This window comes from Thermobia domestica, chromosome 3 (assembly GCF_964235325.1).
Source record: "Thermobia domestica chromosome 3, izTheDome1.hap1.1, whole genome shotgun sequence".
Lineage (NCBI taxonomy): Eukaryota > Metazoa > Arthropoda > Insecta > Zygentoma > Lepismatidae > Thermobia > Thermobia domestica.
The window spans coordinates 265,518,579-265,543,299 of NC_137456.1; the positions used below are offsets into that span (position 1 = coordinate 265,518,579).

Consider the following 24,721-nt stretch of genomic DNA (forward strand, 5'->3'; position numbering starts at 1 on the left):
AAAGATTTGGAATTGTCGGGGCTTCCTTTAAGCGTTTTTCCAGGAACGTGCGAAACCTTTGTTCCCACATTTTATGTCGATAATATTTGTGCACCATTTAAATCACGTTATTTTACTTCTTCCTTTCGGACCTCTAATTTCCAAATTTTTACGTTTGTTTTCGCATGCTAAAGCTGTTTTCCTGCAGAAATTATAATAAACACGTATTTTCGTTATTTAATATGCGGTATCTGCCTGCGATAATTTATAAAAATCGAAGTGTTACAGTTGGGAAGTCTTACATGTAAGTTAAAAGTATTTAGCAACGACAAAAGCGGAGATTCTCTCCTATAAAATGCACAATTAAATAGTTCTTTAGTTTTATCCTTTGTTTTTCAAACAGTTGGATTTCAAACCCTTTTTATATCATCGTTTTCACTTTAACAACATATATGCACAATTTAGCATGCATCTTTATTAAATTTACGTTTTATTCCCTAATGGAACAACTTTCAACTTTTCACATATTTCTATTTGCCTACCATCACATTGATTATGAAACAAGATTATTGGTAATTTAATATATATATATATATAAGTATATAGTAATTTTCCATATTAAGTCTTGAAGAATAAAGCTCATAACACGTTTTCAGAAAAATTGTAGCACATTCAATAATGATATATTTGATATTTTGTAAAATACTTCATGTTCTATTTAACAGAGCTGTTGAAACTTTAACTACCATTACTATTATACAGAATTTTTTCATGTAACATTTTTTTCTTTTTAAAAATGTATATAGCTTATAAATGTCTGCTACATTTGTTTGCGTAAATTAGGTAGGTCATTTTAGTAGCAACATTTTTCCAAAAGTAACAGTTAGGCATATTGTCTCTTTGATATTCATATTTTTTCAGCTGTAGGAAAGGAATTAGGATGTGAACAATGACAGTATATATTTAAAATCCTTATTCATGATTTGTACGTTGACCACATTGCAAGATTTTACATTTTCGCTAGTGTTACTTTGAAGATATTGAGACATTTCTATTTTCTTTACATATTCGTAACCGAAATAGGATACACATGTTTTTGTATATAAGACGATTACGATAATTTCTTAATTGTACAATATAAGCGAAACGTTAGGATTTATGAGAAGATCATGAGTAGTGACATTGCGATATAAATAATTAGAAAATCTTTTCCATAATTTACGTTTGAGTGTTTCCTTGGTAAGAAACGTTCCCATCTTGTGTCAGTCTATTTACTAATTATCCTTCTTTTTTACGATTCGTTTCTGGTATAACACTAGAATCTCTTCTTTAATTTTACTCACTTTACATATCTCCGAACTTACTAAAATAACGTAAGATGACGGAGGTTCTATATATTTTCTCACGAAATGAACTTATTTTGTAGAATGTTATATTGATTTCATTTCTCTTTTTTACGTAAGAGATGTTAAATGTGTAACCGGTTCGATTCTTGGTGTACACTAGTCACTTGTGTCCATGGTTAATGACGATAACAATTGGATACTTTAAACAACATACTGGGGAATTAAATCTTCTTAGCGTGTTATATAAAACTATGAAATTGTAAATTTGGTAACCCATTATTTAGGCAGTTGATAATAATGCAGGTAAATATCCAACGTGTTGCACTATCTTTTGTTATATCTATGGAATTTCCTTACTTTACCTGGTAATGAAGAGTCGTCTTATATTGTTTATATTTGATTTTCAAACCATTGTTAGATCCATGTTTCCTTTTTGAAACATTCTAGCATTAGTTATAAATACTTGGGTCAATAAAGAATTGCATTAATCACTAGTAATATACGCCATTTCTGATTATTTTTGTTTTTGTAAAGTAGCTCCCAGTGTTTGACTATTGTAGATACTGTAACTGTAGACAGGGATACAGTAAAAGATGGGAAATAAAAACTTATCTTCTTTATCTCAGCTTTATAAACCCATTTATCTTCTTTATCTCAGCTTTCTTTTTGCCTGATGAAAATACGAACATAATGATATAAATTATTTCTATATATATATTTCTGCTTCAAAGTTTAGATATTCTGTTCAAAATCAATACTTAGGTATAAGTGTGGTACGTTGGTGATTTCATATAACGTTCCTTAGAAAATAATAGGTCCTCTAATGTTATTTAACAAGAAACATGTTTAAATTGTGATTTATGTCTTGCACGTTTAAATACCTTAAGATATTACAAGCTTAATCATGTATGTTGCCTCCTTTTTCTTTATGAAATGTATTTTGCGTAATGAAGATACCATTATGGTGGCTTCGATTAGATTCTTTTGTAAGGAATTATTAAATTTGTTCGAAATAACAGCATGAATGTCATTAAATTCATTAAAGTCTCGCCCTTGATTTTATTTTTATTTCACTACTCTGTCTTTGTACTACATTAGGAGTAAAAGTGTAGTAATAGCTCCGTCCTGTTGGCAACAGAAAGATAGTGATTTTTGTTTTCTTCACTTACAATTTTATATTTCATTGTAAAAGTATGGATAGAATATAGCGAATCTCCGCCAGTGCAATCTGCATGAATGAGACTGCAGTGAAAGGGCTGTTAGACAATCGAATGCAATTTGTAGTTCGCACCAAAGTTGAACAAAATCTTATTTATGTTCAACGCCTATCACTTTTACTGTATTTCATAGATGGCGAAAAGCTAGTTTCGATTAAATTATGTGGCTAATTTAGGTGTGAATATCTCAACCAATACATCCTATCTGAATATGTTGTGTGGAATGCAATTCAAAGTTATCTCTAGGGAAAAAATGGACTGTAATACATGAGACAATATTCAGATAATTTGAAAAATATTTAGTACAAATGTTAGCATTCGGTTAATGAGCCTATTTATCAGCGAATCTATATGAGAAGTACACCTACAATACACAATGAAATTCCATACACGTGAACTGTAGACGAGATTTCGGATCGATTCTCTGACGTATGCGTTAACCGTATATCCCCAAAAAAGCACTCAAATAAATATTTTATAACATGAACGTTTAAATTACATATTATTTTTTTAAAAAAGCCTTCAATTCGTTTAAAATTTAGATTCTAATATGCAGCTGGTTTTCTTAATATATTTATTATAAGTCACTATCAGAAAAATTATAAAATACCTACCGTTTGGAGAACGGAAATAATATATGTACTAACTTGCAGTGAAGCGCCACAGCAACCGTTTTCTACGACGAAACACGGCATATTGTCGTCTTACTACTCTGAAAATGAAATAAAATTATTTGTAAAGGAAGTGGAAGCAAATCAATAATAGCTTGACTTTGTAATGTTTACAAAAATCAACCATCTTAACTATGAATAAAAACGGTTACTCTTAGTAGACTTGCATTCTCTCACAGCCTTACATATAACATGGTTATATAGTGTTCAGAATCAAGTACAATGAACAAGCGAAGAAAACTTCTAAATTACGAGTTGCATTTAAACGTTTCCAGCATAACATGGAGTGAAGTTCAGAGTTCCGTACAAATGGAGTATGAAATAAATTAATTTATATATATATATATATATATATATATATATATATATATATATATACCGGGTGCACCATTTATAATGTCCCACCTTTATAACAGAGGAACCAAGAGAGAGAGAGAGAAGCGAAACTTTGCACAAAGCAACTACAGGAAGGGGGACATCTATCGATGTATTGGGTAACATCACCAGGTGAACAGTGTTGCCAACCCAATATAAAGTTATGATTTTTTAAATGGAATGACCTAAATTTAATTTTATAATTCGAATCAGCAATGAAAACAAAGACGAAAGAGATGACACTCGCAGATCAGTGTTGCATACTTTTTGAGAAATACTGTAAAACATGTGTCAAATTTAACCGCCTTTAACACACACAAGGAATGAAGTAGTAACAATTTGTGAACATTATATGAAATACTGGGAAGAACTCTTTAAAATGACTTCAAGTTTAGAAGGATCAGTTAATCAGTGTTGCCACAACAGAAGAGAGAAAAGTTGAATTTGGAAATAGTGCAATAATTTGAAAAAGGTCCCTAGTACAGTATGATTTAAAATTCATAGAGCAAATCAGTATGTCATAAGGAGCATTGTCACGTTTATTTGAGATTGATAAGTCAAGTACTTACCAAGATATTCGGTACTCTGTAAAAGCTGAGAATTTTGTGCTGTACAAGATGGTAACGCTGTTTCAAAATTCCCTTTTTTCCCCTCAGCGTTAGAGAAATCGTGAAGAAATGTTTAAAACGAAATAAAACATTAATCAATGGAATGAAACCAATGAATAATGAAACATAATGAAATGAAACCAATTTAAGTTCTTGAAAAGACTAATTAGACGTAATGTTGTGGATACAAATTTTGTTCTTGAGTTAGTAATACGAATTCACATTTCAACAAGAAGGTAGAAATACGTTTACGAGAGTTACCGAATAACTATTTCGTGTGGTGAATATACTTATTCTCGTGCAACTTTAGGGGAGTAATATCGAAACAATTCAATATTATCTGTAAATATTACCGACTTGCTACTATTTCTTTTTTAAATACGAATGAATGAAATAAGTAACAGTTTGTTCCAATTGAAGCAATATAGAGGATGATTTGCTATCACAATTTCTTAGGCTGTTTTGTAGCTGGTGGGTGTAGCCAAGCGGTATAACCATGATAATTACTCACTTTCTTCGTTTGCATGTCTAAGGGGATCATTCGGAGCAATGTTCAAGAAATTGTACATACAAGAAATGCAAGAAGTCATTATAACTGCTAAGCCGTTGATCACTAACAAATGTTAAATATTGCTTTGCGTTGACACAATCCATATCGGAATAGTTCCCCAAGTCTCTGGCATTACCCATCAGGTCACGAAACAGATTTCTTTGTGTGGTATTATTTGTACAGATGAACTCTCACTTAAGAACTTAAAATATTAGTCATTGGTCCTAACTGTGTATTTTTTATTTATTATTATTTTGGTACCATATTATAAATCTCTACAAAGGTTAGCTGTATGAGTTGTAGCCTATAGTCACCAATGAAATAGGCATTTTCTGGAAATACCTAATTATATGTCAGGCCCGTATCCAGGGGGGTCCCCCCTAAATTTTTGCTGGCCCCCTAAAAGTTTTACAGTAGGCTTGCAAAAGAACTATAATATGGTGATGAACTATCATATGGTTGGATCGGGCCCCCCTAACTTCAGCCGGGCCCCCCTAAGTTTTTGAGCTGGCTACGGGCCTGTTATATGTACCATAAAATTCGTGTAATTTTTAAACTTCTACTTTGCCGCCAACTTGTCAAACTGTAGGTTATCTTCTGTTTTTGTCAGCTAATTTATTGATTTTATAGTTACAAATCATCGAATAAATTTGAAACGCCCTACTGCCTTTCATGTGAAGCTCAACATAATATTTTTAAGTACATTTTTAGGAATATTTCTCGTGCAGCTTTACTTTAGCCGTACAAATCGAAATAATTCTTCAAAAATTACAAGTCTTTCACAAATTCCTTCTTATTGTTTACTAAATGATTTGCGCTGGCCGACATGGAAACTTGTAAAGGATAGGATTTTAGATTTCTGGGTTTTCGGCATCTAAGGCCATTTAGCCCTTCACGTTTTTGAGGGATGACGTCCTTCGGCGAGCACACAATCCGGGGAAAGGGAAGGAAGAAAGGATTGGGGAAGGAAGGAAGCGGCCTGGGACCTATAAGTTAGGTACCACCCCGGCATTTGCCTGGTGTAAATGAGGAAAACCCAGGAAAACCTCATTCAGGGTGGGTGGCCTGAAAAGCGTTTTACACTTTTTCGACCGAGTGGCCCCACCGGGAATCGAACCCGGGACCGCTCGCACCGAAGGCGAGAGCGTTAGCGAGTGGATTTTGGTAATGATATTTGTTTCAATAACACTTGTCATGGTTTCATACTTGTAGCGTTCCACTTGTAAACATAAAATACAACTTCTGTACACTATGCACAAATACAGCACCGGTGGAAAATAGTTTCTAATACAACCATCATTTATATGCACTCACTTATTTTATCCGTAGTAAAGTACTCGTAAGGCTTTTACACTATCCTCTGCGCCACCCGAATTGGCGTGTGGCATCAACCAATAAACTCACAGTGACCTGTTATTAAACCTTCAGTGAGGAATCAAATCATTCATAATTAATTTTGTTCGTAATTGTGGACAATTATGAATGATTAGGTTCCTCCCTGAAGATATAGTAACACCGCACTGCGAGCTTGTTAGCTGATGCCACATGCCAATTCGAGGGACGCGAACTATGGTAATCTACACATGTAAACATAAAATACAGGTGTATTACTTTGTATTTAACTCTTTTGCGAAGTATGGAATTTTACATGTAAATCTTTCAAAATTTGGTGCGAAAAAAGTAAAAAAGCACCATATTTACTATAAATTCAAAGGCAAATAAGTTGACCAAAATGCAAGTAGTAGCAAGTAGTAAGTATGACGTAATGTACTATACACTGGCTCACGCACAACAATGCATATGTTTAACTTTTGTAATATAGTGCTGATGGGGTTCATTAAAATTTTACTTAGATGTTTTTTCTCTCTTTTTTTCCTTGAACATAAAATATGAGTTATGATACGTAGGTTGGCTTTGGTTAGCTTAGTTTAGTATACATTTGGTAAACTCCTTCTATAATACTGCAGCAAACGTAAAAATTTGTGAATTGTGCATTGATATCACAACAATCATAGGTTCAAGTTTTCTCTTACATACACAACTGCTAGATTGTAATTAATGAATGTCTTAAAATGTTTTATACAGCTTTATTCTGCAGTGGATTGTGTTATCGAAATGTAAAGTATGACTTTTTTTTTTGTACGATTCTCGGTGTGCAATTATAATTATGTATTGCATTGTTTGTGTTCGTTTGCGATCCGCAAATTTTGCGAACATTATTACGAAATTAGACTCATATACTCTTATTTAGCGTGGCACATAGACTGTTATTTGTTATGGTACCAATAGCTTCTAATGTTTGCATTTAGTGTTTAGATGTACCGTTACGTACAATATTATGTCCTAGCAACTGTTCGGAATACTTTTTGCAATATATTGTACGACAGTCATTTCAAAAGTTCTGCACACTGAAAAATGTTATGCAAAATACCTTTTCAGGCCGTCAATACAATCTCCATACTTGTTTATGACAGCTTCCCATAATTTGGCAAATTCTGTATTCTGGATATTGCACCTTCATTGTTGAGGTGTCTGATCACTCGGGTCACCTCACTGAAAGCTTTGCCAATCTAATCTACACGTTTTCCACAGAGTAGTTCTTTTAATTTGGGAAACAAATCAAAGTCTGGTGGGCTCAAGTCAGGACTATATTGGGAAGGGAAGTATTTTCCATCCATACTTGTTAATTGTCACCCTTACTTGTAGAGCAGTATGCGGCCTTGCATTATCGTTCAGAATGAGGACACCAGCTGCAAGCATTTCGGGATTTCTTTCAATAATTTTCGGGCGCAAAACATTTTGCAGAAACAGCGTGTAGTATACGCCTGGTATAGACGTCCCCTGTGTCACTCTATTGTAGCCATCTCTCCATTCGTATCGTACGCGAAGATCATTGTGAGTTAAACGTTTGATTGTTGCTAGCGGAATTTCTTTGGGCGTCAAGAGTCTGAACTGTTTTATTGTGACGACTGAAACTTCAATTCTGGTTCAAACTCTCGTATCCAGATTTCATCAATTGCAGCAGTCGTTTGGAAAAACTGATCTCCTTCTGTTTGATAACGTTGTAGCAATTTTTCTGCGATTCTTTTGCAACATGCTTGCTGTTCGTTACTCAGATCATGCGGAACCCATCTCATCTTCATTATCAGCTTCTCAGTAATGATTCTGTAAAGTGAAGTGACAGATATTTTGGCCTCATATGCAATTTTATTACATGTTTTCGTCGACCCTCTCTCAAAATTTCATTCATAATAACCCTAGGAGTGTAGTCTGTTGCAGTTTATGGTCTTTCACTTCTTGGGGTGTCCGCAGTGCTTATACGACCTTCACGGAAACGAGCTGAGCACCGAAATACAGTGCTATGATCCACTACACTATTTCGACAAACCTCCCGCAAAGCACTGTAAATTTCAGTTGGATTCTTTCCACATAGATTTTCGATGTTGAGGAACGCTTATCATCATGTGTAACCCAATTTTAGGCAGGTTCACCACTGAATTTCTCTCAACACAGCTAAGCAAACCAGAAAACATAGAAACACTCGTCAAGCCCAAACTCTGACCCACAACTGACCTAAAAGTGAACTTGATCAAACCACTCAAACGGTCGTGCATAGGCTGTGTGAAAGACTTTTGAAATTATCCTCGTATTTATACCTGGACCCTCTCATTTCGTAACGGTTTGCGTCAAGACAAAGCGAAAATAAGCATTTCGGTTTTACTTTCACGTGGTGACGTGTTTGTTTTCTACGGACACAGTCCCACTTAGCACAGGATGGTGCTTGTCTCTCTCCCTTGTCTTCCTTTACACGCATATACACTGTCGCTGACATGCCTCCTCTATACGAACAAAAGCCCGTGTAAGTTTCCAACTTCGTTCTGTTCAAATAGATGAAATGATGCAGAGGTTTGTACTATGCAGATGTTTGTACGTATTTTTCCGAGAATAATCGCTTTCCAGACATATCATTTTGCAGTATATCATAAATCTATATTCAATTATTGTGAACCATTGTACAAAAAGCAAAAGATTTTGATTGAATTATAATAGAAAAATTGTGTGGTTATGCCTTCTTAAAGTTAAACTGCGAGGGCACGGTTGCTCAGTGGTACAGCACTTACCTCTGGTGCGTGGGGTCCCTGATATGATTTCCGATCCAGTAAGTTTGTGGTGGATAACATCGTGTCCATGGGGTTGTCGGGTACTCACGGTTTCTCTCACATTTTCATCCCATTAATTCTTCTATCATCAATCACTTGCCTTAATCATTGTCCCCCTTAGCCTAAATGGCATAAACGTGGAACGTTATACAGAAAGTTACGCTGCGCTAAGGAATACGATCTCGTATATAATTTGCAGAAGAACTATGGAATATTCATTACACAATATGTTTACACTATTTTGTTTAAAACTTACCCACCTTTGCTAACGCGCCTGGTACCTATAGTTACCTTGAGTTTCCACTACTTTGGCCCTGCCTCGACTTGGTTAAATACTTCCTTGCTTTTTGTGGCAATCCAGCACAGATTTGATTTTTTTAATACTGTACTCGTTTACTCGTCAACTCACTACGGATCCAACCGTTCATGGTCCCACATGGTTCTGAGTTCCTTAACCGATCACATACATTTCTTGTTATTAATGGCCACTTAACAGGGATTGTTTGGTGTTTGTTCCACTATAGCTTATATGGCATATTTCTACATCCTGTACTTTTACTCATCACGTTTGAGTCCTCATAAGGGAATCCATAAATGCAACACTTCTTAAAAGACAATATTTATACATTATTTGTAGTTAATGTCGTGGTAAATGAAATACAAAATAAGTTGTGTGTGGTCCCCTAAAATTGGATAGTACGTATAAATATTAGATGATTTGAAAAATTTTGGTACCATTTAAGAGAACTTAGCCTATGTATTTTCAATTAAAATTTTACAACTATTAATATCTACGTTTTATTGTCTTTTCTAACTTATATTCAGGAGCAAGAAATTAAATTAAAGAAATATATAATTATGATGATCAAGAAACAATTATTCGTATCATACATTACAAAATTTATGAAACAGAAAACATATTCTGTTTCTTTATTTTAAATAATTTGTTTTAATTCGGCATGTCACAGAATATAACTAGTACTTTAATATTTCTCCCACGCAGAGGGAAAAAAGAGAATTTTGAAACAGCGTTACCATCTTGTACAGCACAAAATTCTCAGCTTTTACAGAGTACCGAATATCTTGGTAAGTACTTGACTTATCGATCTCAAATAAACGTGACAATGTTCCTTATGACATACTGATTTGCTCTATGAATTTTAAATCATACTGTACTAGGGACCTTTTTCAAATTATTGCACTATTTCCAAATTCAACTTTTCTCTCTTCTGTTGTGGCAACACTGATTAACTGATCCTTCTAAACTTGAAGTCATTTTAAAGAGTTCTTCCCAGTATTTCATATAATGTTCACAAATTGTTACTACTTCATTCCTTGTGTGTGTTAAAGGCGGTTAAATTTGACACATGTTTTACAGTATTTCTCAAAAAGTATGCAACACTGATCTGCGAGTGTCATCTCTTTCGTCTTTGTTTTCATTGCTGATTCGAATTATAAAATTAAATTTAGGTCATTCCATTTAAAAAATCATAACTTTATATTGGGTTGGCAACACTGTTCACCTGGTGATGTTACCCAATACATCGATAGATGTCCCCCTTCCTGTAGTTGCTTTGTGCAAAGTTTCGCTTCTCTCTCTCTCTCTTGGTTCCTCTGTTATAAAGGTGGGACATTATAAATGGTGCACCCGGTATATATATATATATCTTTTCATTTCAAAAAGGACCATGTGGTGTAAACACACTTTAACTTCTTGGAGTTTCGATTAATAATTTTATCGTAATCGAGAAAAGAACTTGACTTCGTCGTCACTTTTATAATGTACTTCAAGGAAAGAAATGTTGCATTTGAATTTGTGATTAATTTTGAAAAGCATTTCTTTTGACTAGGGAATTAACTTGGTGTGTTTAGGAAAAGCCCAAAATTGAAGCATCAGTTCACAGTCATGCCTGGTAATATCTGTGCTCTCAGTTTTTCGATTTATTGTTTTATATGTTAAATTAAGCTGCCCATTCCTATCACGAATAGCGTCAACGCCACAACTCATATCACTGTTAGCGTCAATTGTCGTATTTTTGAAATCAGCGCTCTAACCTCTTTGACACAACATTTACCTTAAGATGTGACGTGGAGAAGAATAAGGAGAAAGAATTGTGAAATTTTTAAGATCTAAGCTATTCACTAATCGAGCGAACTGGAGATCACTACAGGAATTTGAACACCCACTTTCGAGCATACGTAGGAGAGCGAACTGGAGATCTAGAAATCTGAACTTTTAGAATCGTCTTATAGATGTGAAGATTTAATTAAACATTGGAAAAAAAATCAAGCTATTCCTTAGCATCGTAACATCTCAATCCAGGATTACGAGATAATGTAAAAACAACACAAAAAATACGCATTCCCTTGAGAATACGAATATGTAATAAAAACTTTGTGTTCCTATTTAAGATATCAAAGTTGACACCCTCCTACCACCGACAGAGAGGCGGGAGGTCAAGTGTGGTATGACCGGATGTCCCACTTTGTTACGAACAATCTTTATAACAACTTCCTTTTAATATAATTTGTAGCTTCCCAGATATTTTTAAAAATTCAAATGCCTCTTTTTCAACTGTTTGTAAACCATTTTGATTTTTGTCGATTACAGCGCCATCTATCACGCAGCGGAAAATGTTCGATACAAAAGTTACACACAGTTTTCTTTCGGAGAAACCTAATATTCGAGAAAAATGAGAGTTCCTATTTAAGATTTTAAAATCAGCTCCCTTCTAACCCCGGAAAGTGATTAGTGGTATCCAACGAGGTGTCACTTGATATTCCCATTAGAAGCGAAGAATTTTTGTTACATCTCTTTGAGAATCCGTTTGAAGTTTCCATATGTGTCTAAAAACAGTTCTAAATGCCTCACCAGGCGTTTCACCCAACGTTAACGTATAGATGGAACGTTCGTGCAAAGAAAAAGTGTTTAAATAAGTCTAACTAAGCTAATCAATAATACAAAGAAATAATACAATCTTACGAAATTATCAAAGAAACGTTGCTAATGTTAGGAATTCGTTACTGAAATGTCAAACCGAAGATTGTCAGTTCCAAAGGGAAAAAAGGGAAAAATACAATACCAGAAAATCAGTGGTCTTTAGGTAAGCTCTCCTAATTATAATTACATACACCCCTATAGAACGAACACAACAAACTTGGAATGGATAATCATACACGCAGCGCTGCACGGGAAGTGGTATGTATAGAAGTCCATAGACATGTAAGTCAACGTGTTATGAAATGTATAATAATAAAATTTAATAATAATAATAATAATAATAATAATAATAATAATAATAATAATAATAATAATAATAATAATAATAATAATAATAAAAATAATATGAAACGATCATTTAAATAATTTATTAACATAAGTTAACATTTATTAACGCACGTAAATGCAATGGATTAATGTTATTTCTCTTTCTCTCTCTCTCTCTCTCTCTCTCTCTCTCTCTGAACGCAACAGCTCTTATTGTTCCAAAGCGTAGAAGAAACCTCGCAGCACTCAGGACCATGGGCTGTTGTGTGGTCAGCACGGTTGTAGATATATGCATAATACCAAACTGGACCTACATCTGTAAAAATCATACTTTGAGCAAAATCTGCAAATGGAGTTTTTGAAGGCTCAGCAACGATATGCATTTCAATGCAAGTCTTCAAACGATGATATATGGTCTATGATTTGAAGTATGAAACACTTCCGTAATTACAATATTGTCCTCATCTCTATCATCAATTACTGCCTTTTCTGGTATTTCAGTAATTTCTTGGCAGGGTAATTTAGCTAGAGACTGCTGAATAAACCTGGTATTATACTTTTCATTTTTTACCTTTGGAGGTGACTCATTTAAGATGAGCACTTCAACTTCTTTTAAATAAATAGCTCCAACTTCTTTTAAATAATATATCCAAATATTGTATCCAGATACCTTCAAATATTGTATGCCTTGTTTGAGTGATTGATCTATTTGATTTCGTTTACTTATCACTCCTTTTATGTGCCGATTTCTTATCTATACGGTAACGTGGGAATCAAGTTTCGGACTATGCACTTAACCCGCTTTGACACGAGAGGCACATGGGAAATTTTCTTTCGATTTACTTAGGAATATTGTGATGGTATGACTTTTAAAACTACGTTTAAAAAAGAGTACACACCGACACACAAGATGGTAATGTCAAATCTAGGAAATTGATTGCAGTTTTTAATTTGTTCTCAAGCTACCACAACAGTACTTATGTTTTTTTAATCCACCCGTTTAATAGAAGAATTTCACACTATTGTCTGTTCTTGGATAATACAAGTGTACTTCATGTATATGGTATGTTTGAAAATGCAGTAGATTTTTGCTTATCCGACATAAAAAGGCAGGCACAAAGCCGGATATTATGGATGTGTTAACAAAAGACCTATTAAAAGTAAAACTATGATATAGACTAACTTTACATATTAAGCATCTAATAATCATTTTTATAACAAATAAATGCACCGCACAGAATCAGTGATGTATCTAGCGTGAGGTCCTGGGGTCTGTCCCCATCCGAAACTCAAGCACTTTTTAATAAACTTGCCTTTCCCCTTTTGATGTTCTTTTATATCAATTTACTTTGAGTCAGTGTCCAAACTTTGGTCAATGTGTTGTTGTTTTCTTATAATTCTAAGAACATACCGGAATGCCATTGATTCCAGATTAAAGTAAAGAACGCTTTATATAGAATTAAACTTTTGTTTGCGTTTTATTTATAACTTTAATGTATTAGAACCATACGCTCATGCCTTCTTGCTATTATTCTTATGAGATATGTGTAGCAGACAGTTTTCCTTAGTAAGAGCATGTATCTTGTTAATATGCTAGATTTTGGTTGTGTTACAAGACAGTTTGTTCAAAGTAAATAGGTTTATAAAAGAAAAGTATGAAAAGTTTAAGAGAAATACAGAACTACTGCTCTATTTTATTATTATTATTATTATTATTATTATTATTATTATTATTATTATTAGTAGTAGTAGTAGTAGTAGTAGTAGTAGTAGTAGTAATACTATTCATATTTTATTGATATTTTAAACATTAAAATTACGTGCTTTGGAGGATTCGTATTGGGCCTCTCCGAAAAGAAATCCTGGATATGTGTCTGCACTGAATTATCGACAGACAAGTCATGTGGTAGACAGACGCGCTAGACCATAGACTGCAGAGCATAAAAAATAGATTAAGAACACAACTTGCACTTCTCACCGAGTGATGCTATTTTTAACTGCAGTGATATGTCAAATAATACAGTATGTGGAATAAACGAAGGTCGGATAAGCCAGACCATGCCTTATTGGTATTTCACGCACCTAAAAATGTAAAATATTTGTAAAATCAAAATTATCTTTCATTCCCTAGCTAAATTGATGGGAAAGGTCGTACCTTGCCTTATAAAGTATAGTGTTATAAAGAAAATAAATATTTTAGCTGAAAGCTAAAAAGAAACCAACCACAATAATTTGCTATAGCTTTTTTTTAATAGTGGTAAACTTGCCATTTCATCATGTTAAATCACGTTTGATACTAAGATGTCTGTTTCTGTCTGCATATATCCTTCACATTTTTTTTAAAAAAAACTGTGCTTTTTCCAACAAAAGAGGATAAGAGAAGAAGCTATACAACAGCATGAACTGAAAACAATATCTATTAACAATAGTAGTGCAATTCTGGATACAATAAATACGTTCTTAAAAGAAAAGATCAATAAATTATTTCCTTATATTTCTTCGGTTCTTATTAACATGAAAGTTATACACTTCCTATAATGTTTTGCAAAAAGATTGGACAGGGTGGGAGGGGATTCGATCTTGTGTCAAAACCGTATAAGAACTATAAATCCACCACTCTACTCACCTAATCACGGAAAATACTTTCTCATTAAATAAATGCTAGTAGCCGTAGCGAATGTCACTTCCAACCTCAAGACAAGGTATGTTTTTCTTGTTTCTATAGTCCCATATGACATCTTCGTTACAGAAGTTAATTTATGTTTGGCAGACAATATAGACACTGGATTTGAACCAATAAACAAAATATTTTACTGCACTCTCAAAGTTCCTTGATTCAACTCCCCGACTGCAAATTTGAAATTTTCTGCGCAATCGGACTGTGCTATTTCAAACATCCCTCCAAAACATGATTGCCAGTAAACACAAAACCGGGCATAATTTACATTTTCGTTTATATTTTTTATTCTTTTATTACATTATTTCTAAATATCTCATTACATGAGTTCCTTTCAACTTTCTCCTCTTACTAATAACACAATGTTACCCATAAATGTAAGGAAAATGAAATAAATGCAAACATTCTTGAGTGGTTACAGTATAGGCATAATTTAGTTTAGCATGTGAGTACCTATTGATGCTCTCAATTAGATTCAAATGTTTTGAAATAGATAAGCATTGACTGTGGTATGTTATTATCTAACACAAACTTTCCTTCCAGTACAACGCTTTACTTGAAATAAATTATTTTGAAAATAAAATAAATATTAAATTTATACACAATTAGTTGGACAAGAACAATACTAATGACAAAAATAAAAATAAATAAAGTTTAAGCCTTATGACATACTTGAAAAAGTTTCGTTTTTCGTGCAAACAAAGGGACACATTATGAGTTGAACAACGAATTCTTGCTTAGTTTGTTTTACATCCTGCGAAGTTTGTTTTACAGATAGTGACAGACATGGGAAGTTCCGATAAATGTGTTCTATACTCCTGGTTCTGCTACTTTTTCATATTCTGGAGCTCTAGAAGCAGGTGAAACTCACTTTTAATTTTCTAGTACTGTCTTTTTGATGATTGCCATTATCTGATGGAGACTGAGTTAAGCTGCAATTAAAACAATCTTTATTCTAATCGAAAACATCACCACTCTCATCAAATACATCTTAGACATCATTTGAAATCCAAGTTGTATCGTTATTTTCATCATCTGATAAACCATATTCTGTAACCTCAAGGCTCAATTCTAAGCGTACAAACTTAACGAAGGCTAATGAATCTCAAAAGGCACAAAAGATAAACCAATATGTAGCAATATAACGAATTTCCACCGAGGTGCTAAGTAACCTTAGTGTAAAATTCGATAAGCTGATAGTCATGACTTTTCCTCCCTAAATTTTTAAAAATATATATAGTTTAACGTCTAGCATATATTCTCTGATCTTAGCAAAATGGTGATAATTCGAATTGAATGATGGTGAAATAATCGGTGGTATACAAAAGTGAGAGGAAGCTGAATAGCCAAATTTCCATCTCATTATCCTTCGATAAAATTGATTCAATGTCTCCCTTGGAAACAAGAGATATATTCCTTTCAATTATTTCTCCAAGTCCGTTACATTGTGATGACGTTTGCACAAAGATAATATAATAGAATACTTTTCTATAAAATTCATAAACAGGCGAAAAACATTTATTCTATCACCCATCACTAGAATTTTTTCTTTCAATACTTTTGTTAATATATTGAGACCGAGTGTTCACCACAGGGAACATTGAAGTTCACAAGTTTACTATACTCTTCACGATAGTAAAATGACGAATTACTCTTACATATTTTTACATATGTCTTCCCCATTCTTTTATGAGTATTTAAACTGACCTTCAGTATTGAAGGAAAGCTTTAACCAAAAATAAATGTACTTAGCTACCTACTGTGCCGGTGCTGTGCCATCAGTTGTAGCTCAGAATACGTAATAAATAAATGCAACCAAATGGGGATGGAACTGATGCACAACACGGTACTTAACTGTAAAATTGTGGTTGAATTTAAATAAAATTCAAGTGTTTCTAATTTAAAAAATGACTAGTTGGGGGAAAGGGTGAGAGAAAGAGAAAGGCTGTAATTAAGGAATAGGAATGAGCACCAGCCTGATAGATCCAACGAGGCTGGCGTCGTCCTGGTCATCTGGAATGATGAATATCTTTCTCTGGAGAAGTCTGAATTAGCTGGAGACAGTCAACATCTGGATCTTATCCTGATGAACTGCAAGGGGCGTCGATAAAGCGTCTTACATAATGTCCTTCTACATCTTCATCCTACTAGACTGTTGGAGACTGTTGAGTTTGCGGTGATAAACCAACAGAATGATGCTCTTTGACTTGTGGAGTCGGAGGTCCTCCAAAGGTCAGATCCGCTTCTCTCCGATGATCCTGCACCTGTCCCAATCGTGTGTTGAATACCTCCTGTTGTTCTGTTCCTCGTGGTTTTCATCAATTCAAGAATGATGACCTAATCATGAAGTATCAGGCTGTGCTTGAAGGTATGCGGAAAGGGAAGAAGGAAGCTAGTCAAGTTTATTTAACAAATATGCATTTACAAAAGCCGTCTGAGAATGTACACTTCTAATCAAAGTTTTCTTTCAAAGTTTTGAAAAGTTCATGTTTCTTTATATCCAATACATAGTTACTTCGCACCCCCTCCTCGAAACCAAAATACACGAAAATTTCAATTTTCCGTAGTACAAAAAAATTTTTTGGAAGAAATTCCAGAAAAAAAATGTTTGTTGAAGATAAAAGAGTTCTTTGTATAATATATTGTTTGTTTTGAATTAATCCTTGACTGCAAAATGCTGAGTGTGCGTTTCTGAAACAGTTCATATAGTTCACTGGGTAACCTGAAGATATGACGACAGCGTTTCTGGGAAGATGGAAAGTAAGAAAAAGAAAAATAAACATTAGTGCTTGCATAATATCATTGTGAGTGACGTGTTTTAAAACGTTAGAGTGGAGTTCCGTTAGTACTCAGGGAAGGGAGATGAAAGGTAGGAATAATACTAAATTTAATTATTACTAACACAGCTCATTAAAACTTAGGTACGTATAATAAAATAATAATGAAATAAATAAATATTTCATGAGTGTAAAATGCAATGTAGACCTATATATATATATATATATATATATATATATATATATATATATATATATATATATATATATATATGTGTGTGTGTGTGTGTGTGTGTGTGTGTGTGTGTGTATGTTCCTCTAATGCAAATAAATAAACAAATAAAATAACTTCAATATTGAACGTGACTAGTACGCGAAAAGAAAAAAACGGTGTAATACTATCTAGCTAACCAAAGATAGTAAAGTTAGACTGCACAAGAAGGGTACTGATTTCAGTTTGAGAAAAATGAGCTTTAAGTTATTTAAGCTTAAAGCGTCCGTAGACTGGAAAAGAATTCCAAGATATGGTTATAGCCCCATATACTGGCTGTAATCAAACTATATGGAATCAGCACTAGAGAACTATTCACCACATATAACCTACAAACCTAACTAACATATAAATTCTTCTTCATCTTCTTTCTTCTTAAATCTTGTCCTCTTCGGGCATCGAATACTGGACATTAATCATGGCATCGAATCCTAGACATCTGAAAGGAATGGAGCATGGTTCTTGCAATCTTGATTTCAATCTTCTTAATGTATCCATTGAAATATCTATTCATACGCGTCTCGTTGATTTTCTTCATTCTTCATATACTCACATTTCAAAAAAAATAAAAATAAGAAACTTCTGTAGTAATATGCTGTCAAATCAAATGAAATGGTACAATTCTTGAAGATACCAACATGATCCAAACTTGGAAGTATTCCAAGTTTCAAAGTGTTCTACCGGTAGATTTCGATGCACAATTCAAAACCAAAATAAACTAACTTCTAAGCGTGGCCAGTGCTAAAAGAAAGTTCATCATCCATCTACAAGATGTTCCTATCCACAATCTAATCTTCAAGAAAAGTAATCCACATACAAGTTACGTGCGGACAGACGGACTAACAGATTCTTCATCAATGGGAAAATATATGGGGAGTAATCGCTGATAAATGTCCCTATTCTCTCTATCACAAACACAAAATACGACAAGGTTTACGTCATCAAGATGTTTTTCTAGAAATATTCTTGTTGTAGCCAAGGCAATTTTGGCAGCTTCTAACTTCGGAAATTTAAATGCTCCAGTCCAAATGTTAGGTAATACAATTGTAGAAAGATCATTCTCCAACATCACTTTAAAACAATTTTTGTACGTCTCTCGTAAAATTTTCTTGTCTGAATTCCGTGGTCCACATGTCATAATTACATAATTAGCTGGTAAAAGATAACCATTGGCAATCTTCGCTTCTCCTGGCTTCAATGTTGATATGGTCAAATATTCTTCTAAAAATTCAGATCCAGCTGCGTTCTGAATGGCTTTATCTGCACCACCTAAAGGAGTTAAGGTTTCATTCGTCGGATTTACTAAAGCATCTGCTTTTATGTCCACTATGTTACCTTTATAAATACTAATCTTCTGATTGATGGCAATATTAGAGGCAAATTTCGGTTTTTCTTCTGTAGAATTCTTCCCTATAGTTGCCCACGTTGGTAGATTTTCGGCAATCACAATATCCTCAATATAAATAGAAGGGATGAATACTTCTTCTTCCAAACATTGTTTCTTGGGGTTGAAAATCTCTTCAGTTGGTGGTCCTTGATGGTCTTCGGATCTCATTTTTTTCTTTTTCATCGTATGGTCTTCCGTGCAGACGTTGATAGGCATCTCTTCGTCAGAGCCTTCAAGGTGGTCTTCCTCTTCCGGGTTTTTCTTCTAATAAAACTTCTTCAATCTCTGGACTGCTATGCTGTCTATCTTGTAAGATCCTCGGGCGGTCTTATACTTAACAAAATATGAATTTGGATTTTCCACACGTTTAATTATGCCTGGACCAATAAACTTTCCGCTGAATGCTTTGGCGTGACCTTTTTTCTTGTGGTATCTAAAATCCAAATTTTTCTCCTTTAAAAGCAGGTTTCGTATGTCTCTTGTCAAAATATTTTGGCGCCGTTTTATGACGTTTATAAAGATTTTCTTGCGCTTTGTCTCTAATCTCTTGTAATTGCTGTAAACAAATGGCATTATCTTCGTATTGACACGGAGTATTTAAAATTGCCTGATGAAGTAACCTAGGTTTGAAGCCAAAAAGACATTCAAGTGGTAAAATTTGAGACGAAAAATTCTTGGTGAGGTTAAGCGAAAAAACTATGGGTTGTAATAAATCAATCCATTCTCCTAAATCTTTGTCACATAAAGCTGATTTCAATCGTTGTTCTATGTTTCTAATACTAATTTCACAAACACCATTACTGTAATGAACATGTACATTTACAAAACGCATGTTAGCACCAATCATAGCACATAATTCTTTAAAAAGTCCACTAGTGAAGGCACTGCCTTTGTCTAAGACAATTTCATAAAAAATTCCAAACTTTAAAATTACTTTATGATAAAGAAATGAAGCCAAAGTACTTGCTGTAACATCAGGAAGGGAATCTGCAATAATGTATCTAGTACAATTGTCTACTACAACTATCACATATTTGTGATTTAACATATTATTGGGGGAATAATTCCCAGCTACATCTATGTGGATGCGATAGAAGGGGGGAACGGAGGGATAAGTAAGCAATGGAGAACCATACGGAGAACCAATTTTCGATTTCGATACTTGACAAATCGTACATTCTTTACACTTCTGATATATATATTTCTTCATGTTGGGAAAATACACTGTTTTTACTAACATACCATAGGTTTTAGAATAACTAGAAAGAGATGATCCCAATGCTGACGTATGACAAGCATTAAAAACTTTATAACTCAAAGAAGTAGGAACTGCAACCAAAACTTTTATACCTTGAGAAGTTTTTTTTTTTTGTTTTCTATACAAAATTCCATCTTTAATAGTAAAATATAATGCTTGGCGTTCTATTTTAGGATTTCTATTTTCTTTCTGTTCCAACTAAGAAACAATTTCTTTAAAAAACGGATCTTTACGCTGTTCTGTTGCCAGATTTAACTCATTTAAAATTGAAAATGAATTTGTGGTCTGAGTAAACAAAATTTTCGGATCTTCTTGATTCTTTTTCTCGTCTTCCAAATCTCTAGGGGGTTAGAAAAACGTGAAATGGCTTCTGCCTCTATGTTACTAGAGCCACTGATGTGTGAAATAGTGAAATTGTACGATTCAATTTCACTCAACCATCTAGAAATTTTACTTACATTCTTTGTTTGCTTCAAATAAATTAAACTATGACAATCTGTCTTCAAATAAAAATGACGTCCCAAAAGAAAATACATAAATGAACGTAATTAGTACAATAATGCTAGTAATTCAAGCTGATATGGGTGTAATGTTCTCTCACTAGGAGACGTTGCACGACTACAATAACTAATGGGAACTAGATTTGTATCGTCAGGTGAATTTTGAGGTTGTTTGATTAGTCCAGAACAAGCGAGTTTGCTGATATCAAAATAGAGATACAGAGGATAATCAGGTTTGTATCTCATTAGACAAGGTGATGAAATGATGGCTTGTTTAATATTATTGAATGCTGTCTCCTGTGCGTCCTTCCAACGAAAAGGAGCATTTTTTTTCAACAAAGAAAGTAACGCTTCTGCTAATTGACTGAAATTAGGTAAATACGAACGAACAAAAGAAGGCAATCCTAGAAAACTTTTAACTTGTTTCTTTGTTTTGGGACGTTGATAGTTGGAAATTGAGTTAATTATTCGTTTCGAAATAGACAAACCATCTTTACTAACAGTCTGACCTAGAACATCTAATAAAAAATATCCCAATTTTGTTTTATCTGGGGAAAGCTTTAAACCAATTTCTTTTATTCTTTGAAGCAACATGCGAGTTAACTGCACAATTTCATCGAAGCTATCACTAGACCAAAAATAATCGTCAACATATTCAAATATTTTATCTTGTGGAAGACCTTCTAAGGTGAGTTTCACTAATCTGTTCATACCACTAGTAGTTGTCTTGACCCCCTGGGGCAAAAAATTAAAATGGTACGATCCAAGATTCGGAATCGAAAAAGCTATAATAGATTTTGATTCTTCAGTGAGGGGAATATTAAAGAAAGCTCCAAAAACGTCGCTAGAACATAGATATTTGCATCCTGCCAAATTAGTCAAAATATCCTGGATAGGAGGGACCGGAAAACTGTCAGGAACCATTTTTCGGTTCAAATATCTCGCGTCTTGTATAAATCGGTACTGTCCATTCTTCTTTTTAACAAGCATTACCGGAGAATTATACGGACTAATACTAGGCTCAATGATCTTACTTTTCAATAAAATATCTACTTGTTTTTTTATCTCATCCCGTAGATGAAATGGTATCGAAAATTGGGGTCGATTTACTGGGATATTATCTACTATTTCAATTTTATGCTTATATCCTTTAGCACAACCATAATCAAATTCATTCCAAGAAAAACTAGAATAAAATTCCTCTACTAAATCATATAATTGCTGTTGTTGATGTGGCAACAATTCAGTGTTAACATTTACACGATATTTATCATAACCTTCAGGAAAAGATTTCGTATCTACTCCATTAACTTGATAAACCTTATTATTAGTGCTTTTTTGTTTCTTGAAGTTGGTATAACTGATAACATGCTCGGCAGAACCCAAAACAACATCTTGTTTCAAGTAAAGTTTATTTTGGTAGGATTAATCACAGATATTACCAGATGAATCTCGTCTATGACTGATTTACGCACAAAAATTTCTGCCTGCGTATCTATTACCTCATTTGGAACTAATAAATTGCGAGCTCCTGCAAGATCATTTACTTTCTTTAATGTAACTTGAACACTTGAAATTGGAGGCAAATCAACAGAGCGAGCTACTAAAAATTGAGGTTTATATAATTTCTCTATATGGTTGGAAATTTCATCAAAAGATACGTATGGCGGTAATTCAACTCTTGGAGGAATACCAAATTTAACAAAACTAAAAGAATTCTTATTGTGATTAACCATTGCAAGATGATTTTTCAAAAAAATCTTGGCCAATTATGATATTATACGGAAAATTATTGTACACTCGAAAAGGATGCGTAAAGTACTGTCCTCCTAATTTAAACTTTACTAAAGCGATTTGATCACTTCCTTGAGAATTTCCAGTAATACCACGAATAAAAGTCGTTCCTTTGAGTATTTTATGCTTATTAATTAAATTATTACAAGAAATTATGCTAACAGTGCTGCCTGAATCCAATAGAAATAAATGCGGCTTATTATCTATATATGCTTTAACATGAGGCAAATTAGCTTCATATTGAATAGGCACATAACATCGCTTGCTATTTCTAACATTATTACACATATTATTGTCTACTTTATTCCTATTATTCGATTTAACATTCTCATTTACATTGACTGCATTAACAGAAGCAAGACGCTGCGAATGAGAGAAGGATGCGTTGGATGGATTTCTTCGCTCCAAAGGAGAACGCTCATAAAACTTGCGAAATTATATTATCTTCATAAGCCTCTATTAATTTCTTCTTAATCTGTACATACATGAGATTATCATATTCTGTGGTTGATTGTAAAGCTAACAGATAAGCACGAGTCCCATTTTCTAAGCAATACGGCAACAAATGACGTTTCTGTACATCACGTAGTTTATGAAGGACAGAAAAATCCTCAAAATGACTAAAAAATTACTGAACTGACTCGTTCAATTTGCCGGAAAATTTGGGGGTTTTACTAAACGATCTAAAGCAGAAGATATAGCACTAGTATTCTCCATTATATATTTTCAAAATCACACTTATAATAAATATCTTACACTACTATGCATATATATCCAACACCAAAATGTAAATAACACTTTTTATATACTAACAGAAGAAAGACAACATATAATAGCTTGGCAAAATTTTCTCTTCTCACCCACTTAATCATTCAACTAAGAAACAATAAAACAAAAAATTACTCTAACAGAGCAAATGAATAAACGTAGCGAGGGTGGGCGGGTGGGTTAAAAATAACTTTACTTAATTTCTCTCAACAAACTATAAATTACACAGTACAAATTACTCAAAATTTCGGATCTTAAATCATCTACCGAATATTTAGAATCCTAATTTATCGAAATTTTAGGATCGTAGCAAAGGCGTAAGCCTCACAACATCTCCACCATGTGCCGATGCTGTGCCATCAGTTGTAGCTCAGAATACGTAATAAATAAATGCAACCAAATGGGGATGGAACTGATGCACAACACGGTACTTAACTGTAAAATTGTGGTTGAATTTAAATAAAATTCAAATGTTTCTAATTTCGAAAATGACTAGTTGGGGGAAAGGGTGAGAGAAAGAGAAAGGTTGTAATTAAGGAATAGGAATGAGCACTAGCCTGATAGATCCAACGAGGCTGGCGTCGTCCTGGTCATCTGGAATGATGAATATCTTTCTCTGGAGAAGTCTGGATTAGCTGGAGACAGTCAACATCTGGATCTTATCCTGATGAACTGCAAGGAGCGTCGATAAAGCGTCTTACGATAATGTCCTTCTACATCTTCATCCTACTAGACTGTTGGAGCCTGTTGAGTTTGCGGTGATAAACCAACAGAATGGTACTCTTTGACTTGTGGAGTCGGAGGTCCTCCAATGGTGGGATTCGCTTCTCTCCTATGATCCTGCACCTGTCCCAATCGTGTGTTGAATACCCCCTGTTGTTCTGTTCCTCGTGGTTTTGATCAATTCATGAATGATGACCTAATCGGAAAGTATCGTTCTAGTGCTCATCCCTTATCTTTTAATCATAACCTTTTTCTCTCACACACACCCTTTCCCTACTAGTCATTTTCAAAATTAGAAATATTTGAATTTTATTTAAATTCAATCACAATTTAGTTGGTAAGTACCGTGTTGTGCATCAGTTCCATCCCAAATAGTCACTTTATTCTATAAG

General features: G+C 33.9%; 1 protein-coding gene across 2 annotated transcripts in view; it reads right to left on the bottom strand.

Moving 5' to 3' along the window:
• The window catches only part of LOC145681637 (uncharacterized), a 302,173-nt gene that overhangs the window by 260,446 nt on the left and 17,006 nt on the right, over nt 1–24,721 (bottom strand). For both annotated transcript variants that reach the window (XR_014130848.1, XM_081753255.1), the window contains exon 2: nt 3,157–3,254. Coding sequence is in view for 1 of the 2 variants with exons in the window: in XM_081753255.1 (XP_081609381.1) it covers nt 3,157–3,237 (81 nt within the window). In the remaining variant the exon portion in view is untranslated. The remainder of the gene's footprint in view (nt 1–3,156; nt 3,255–24,721) is intronic.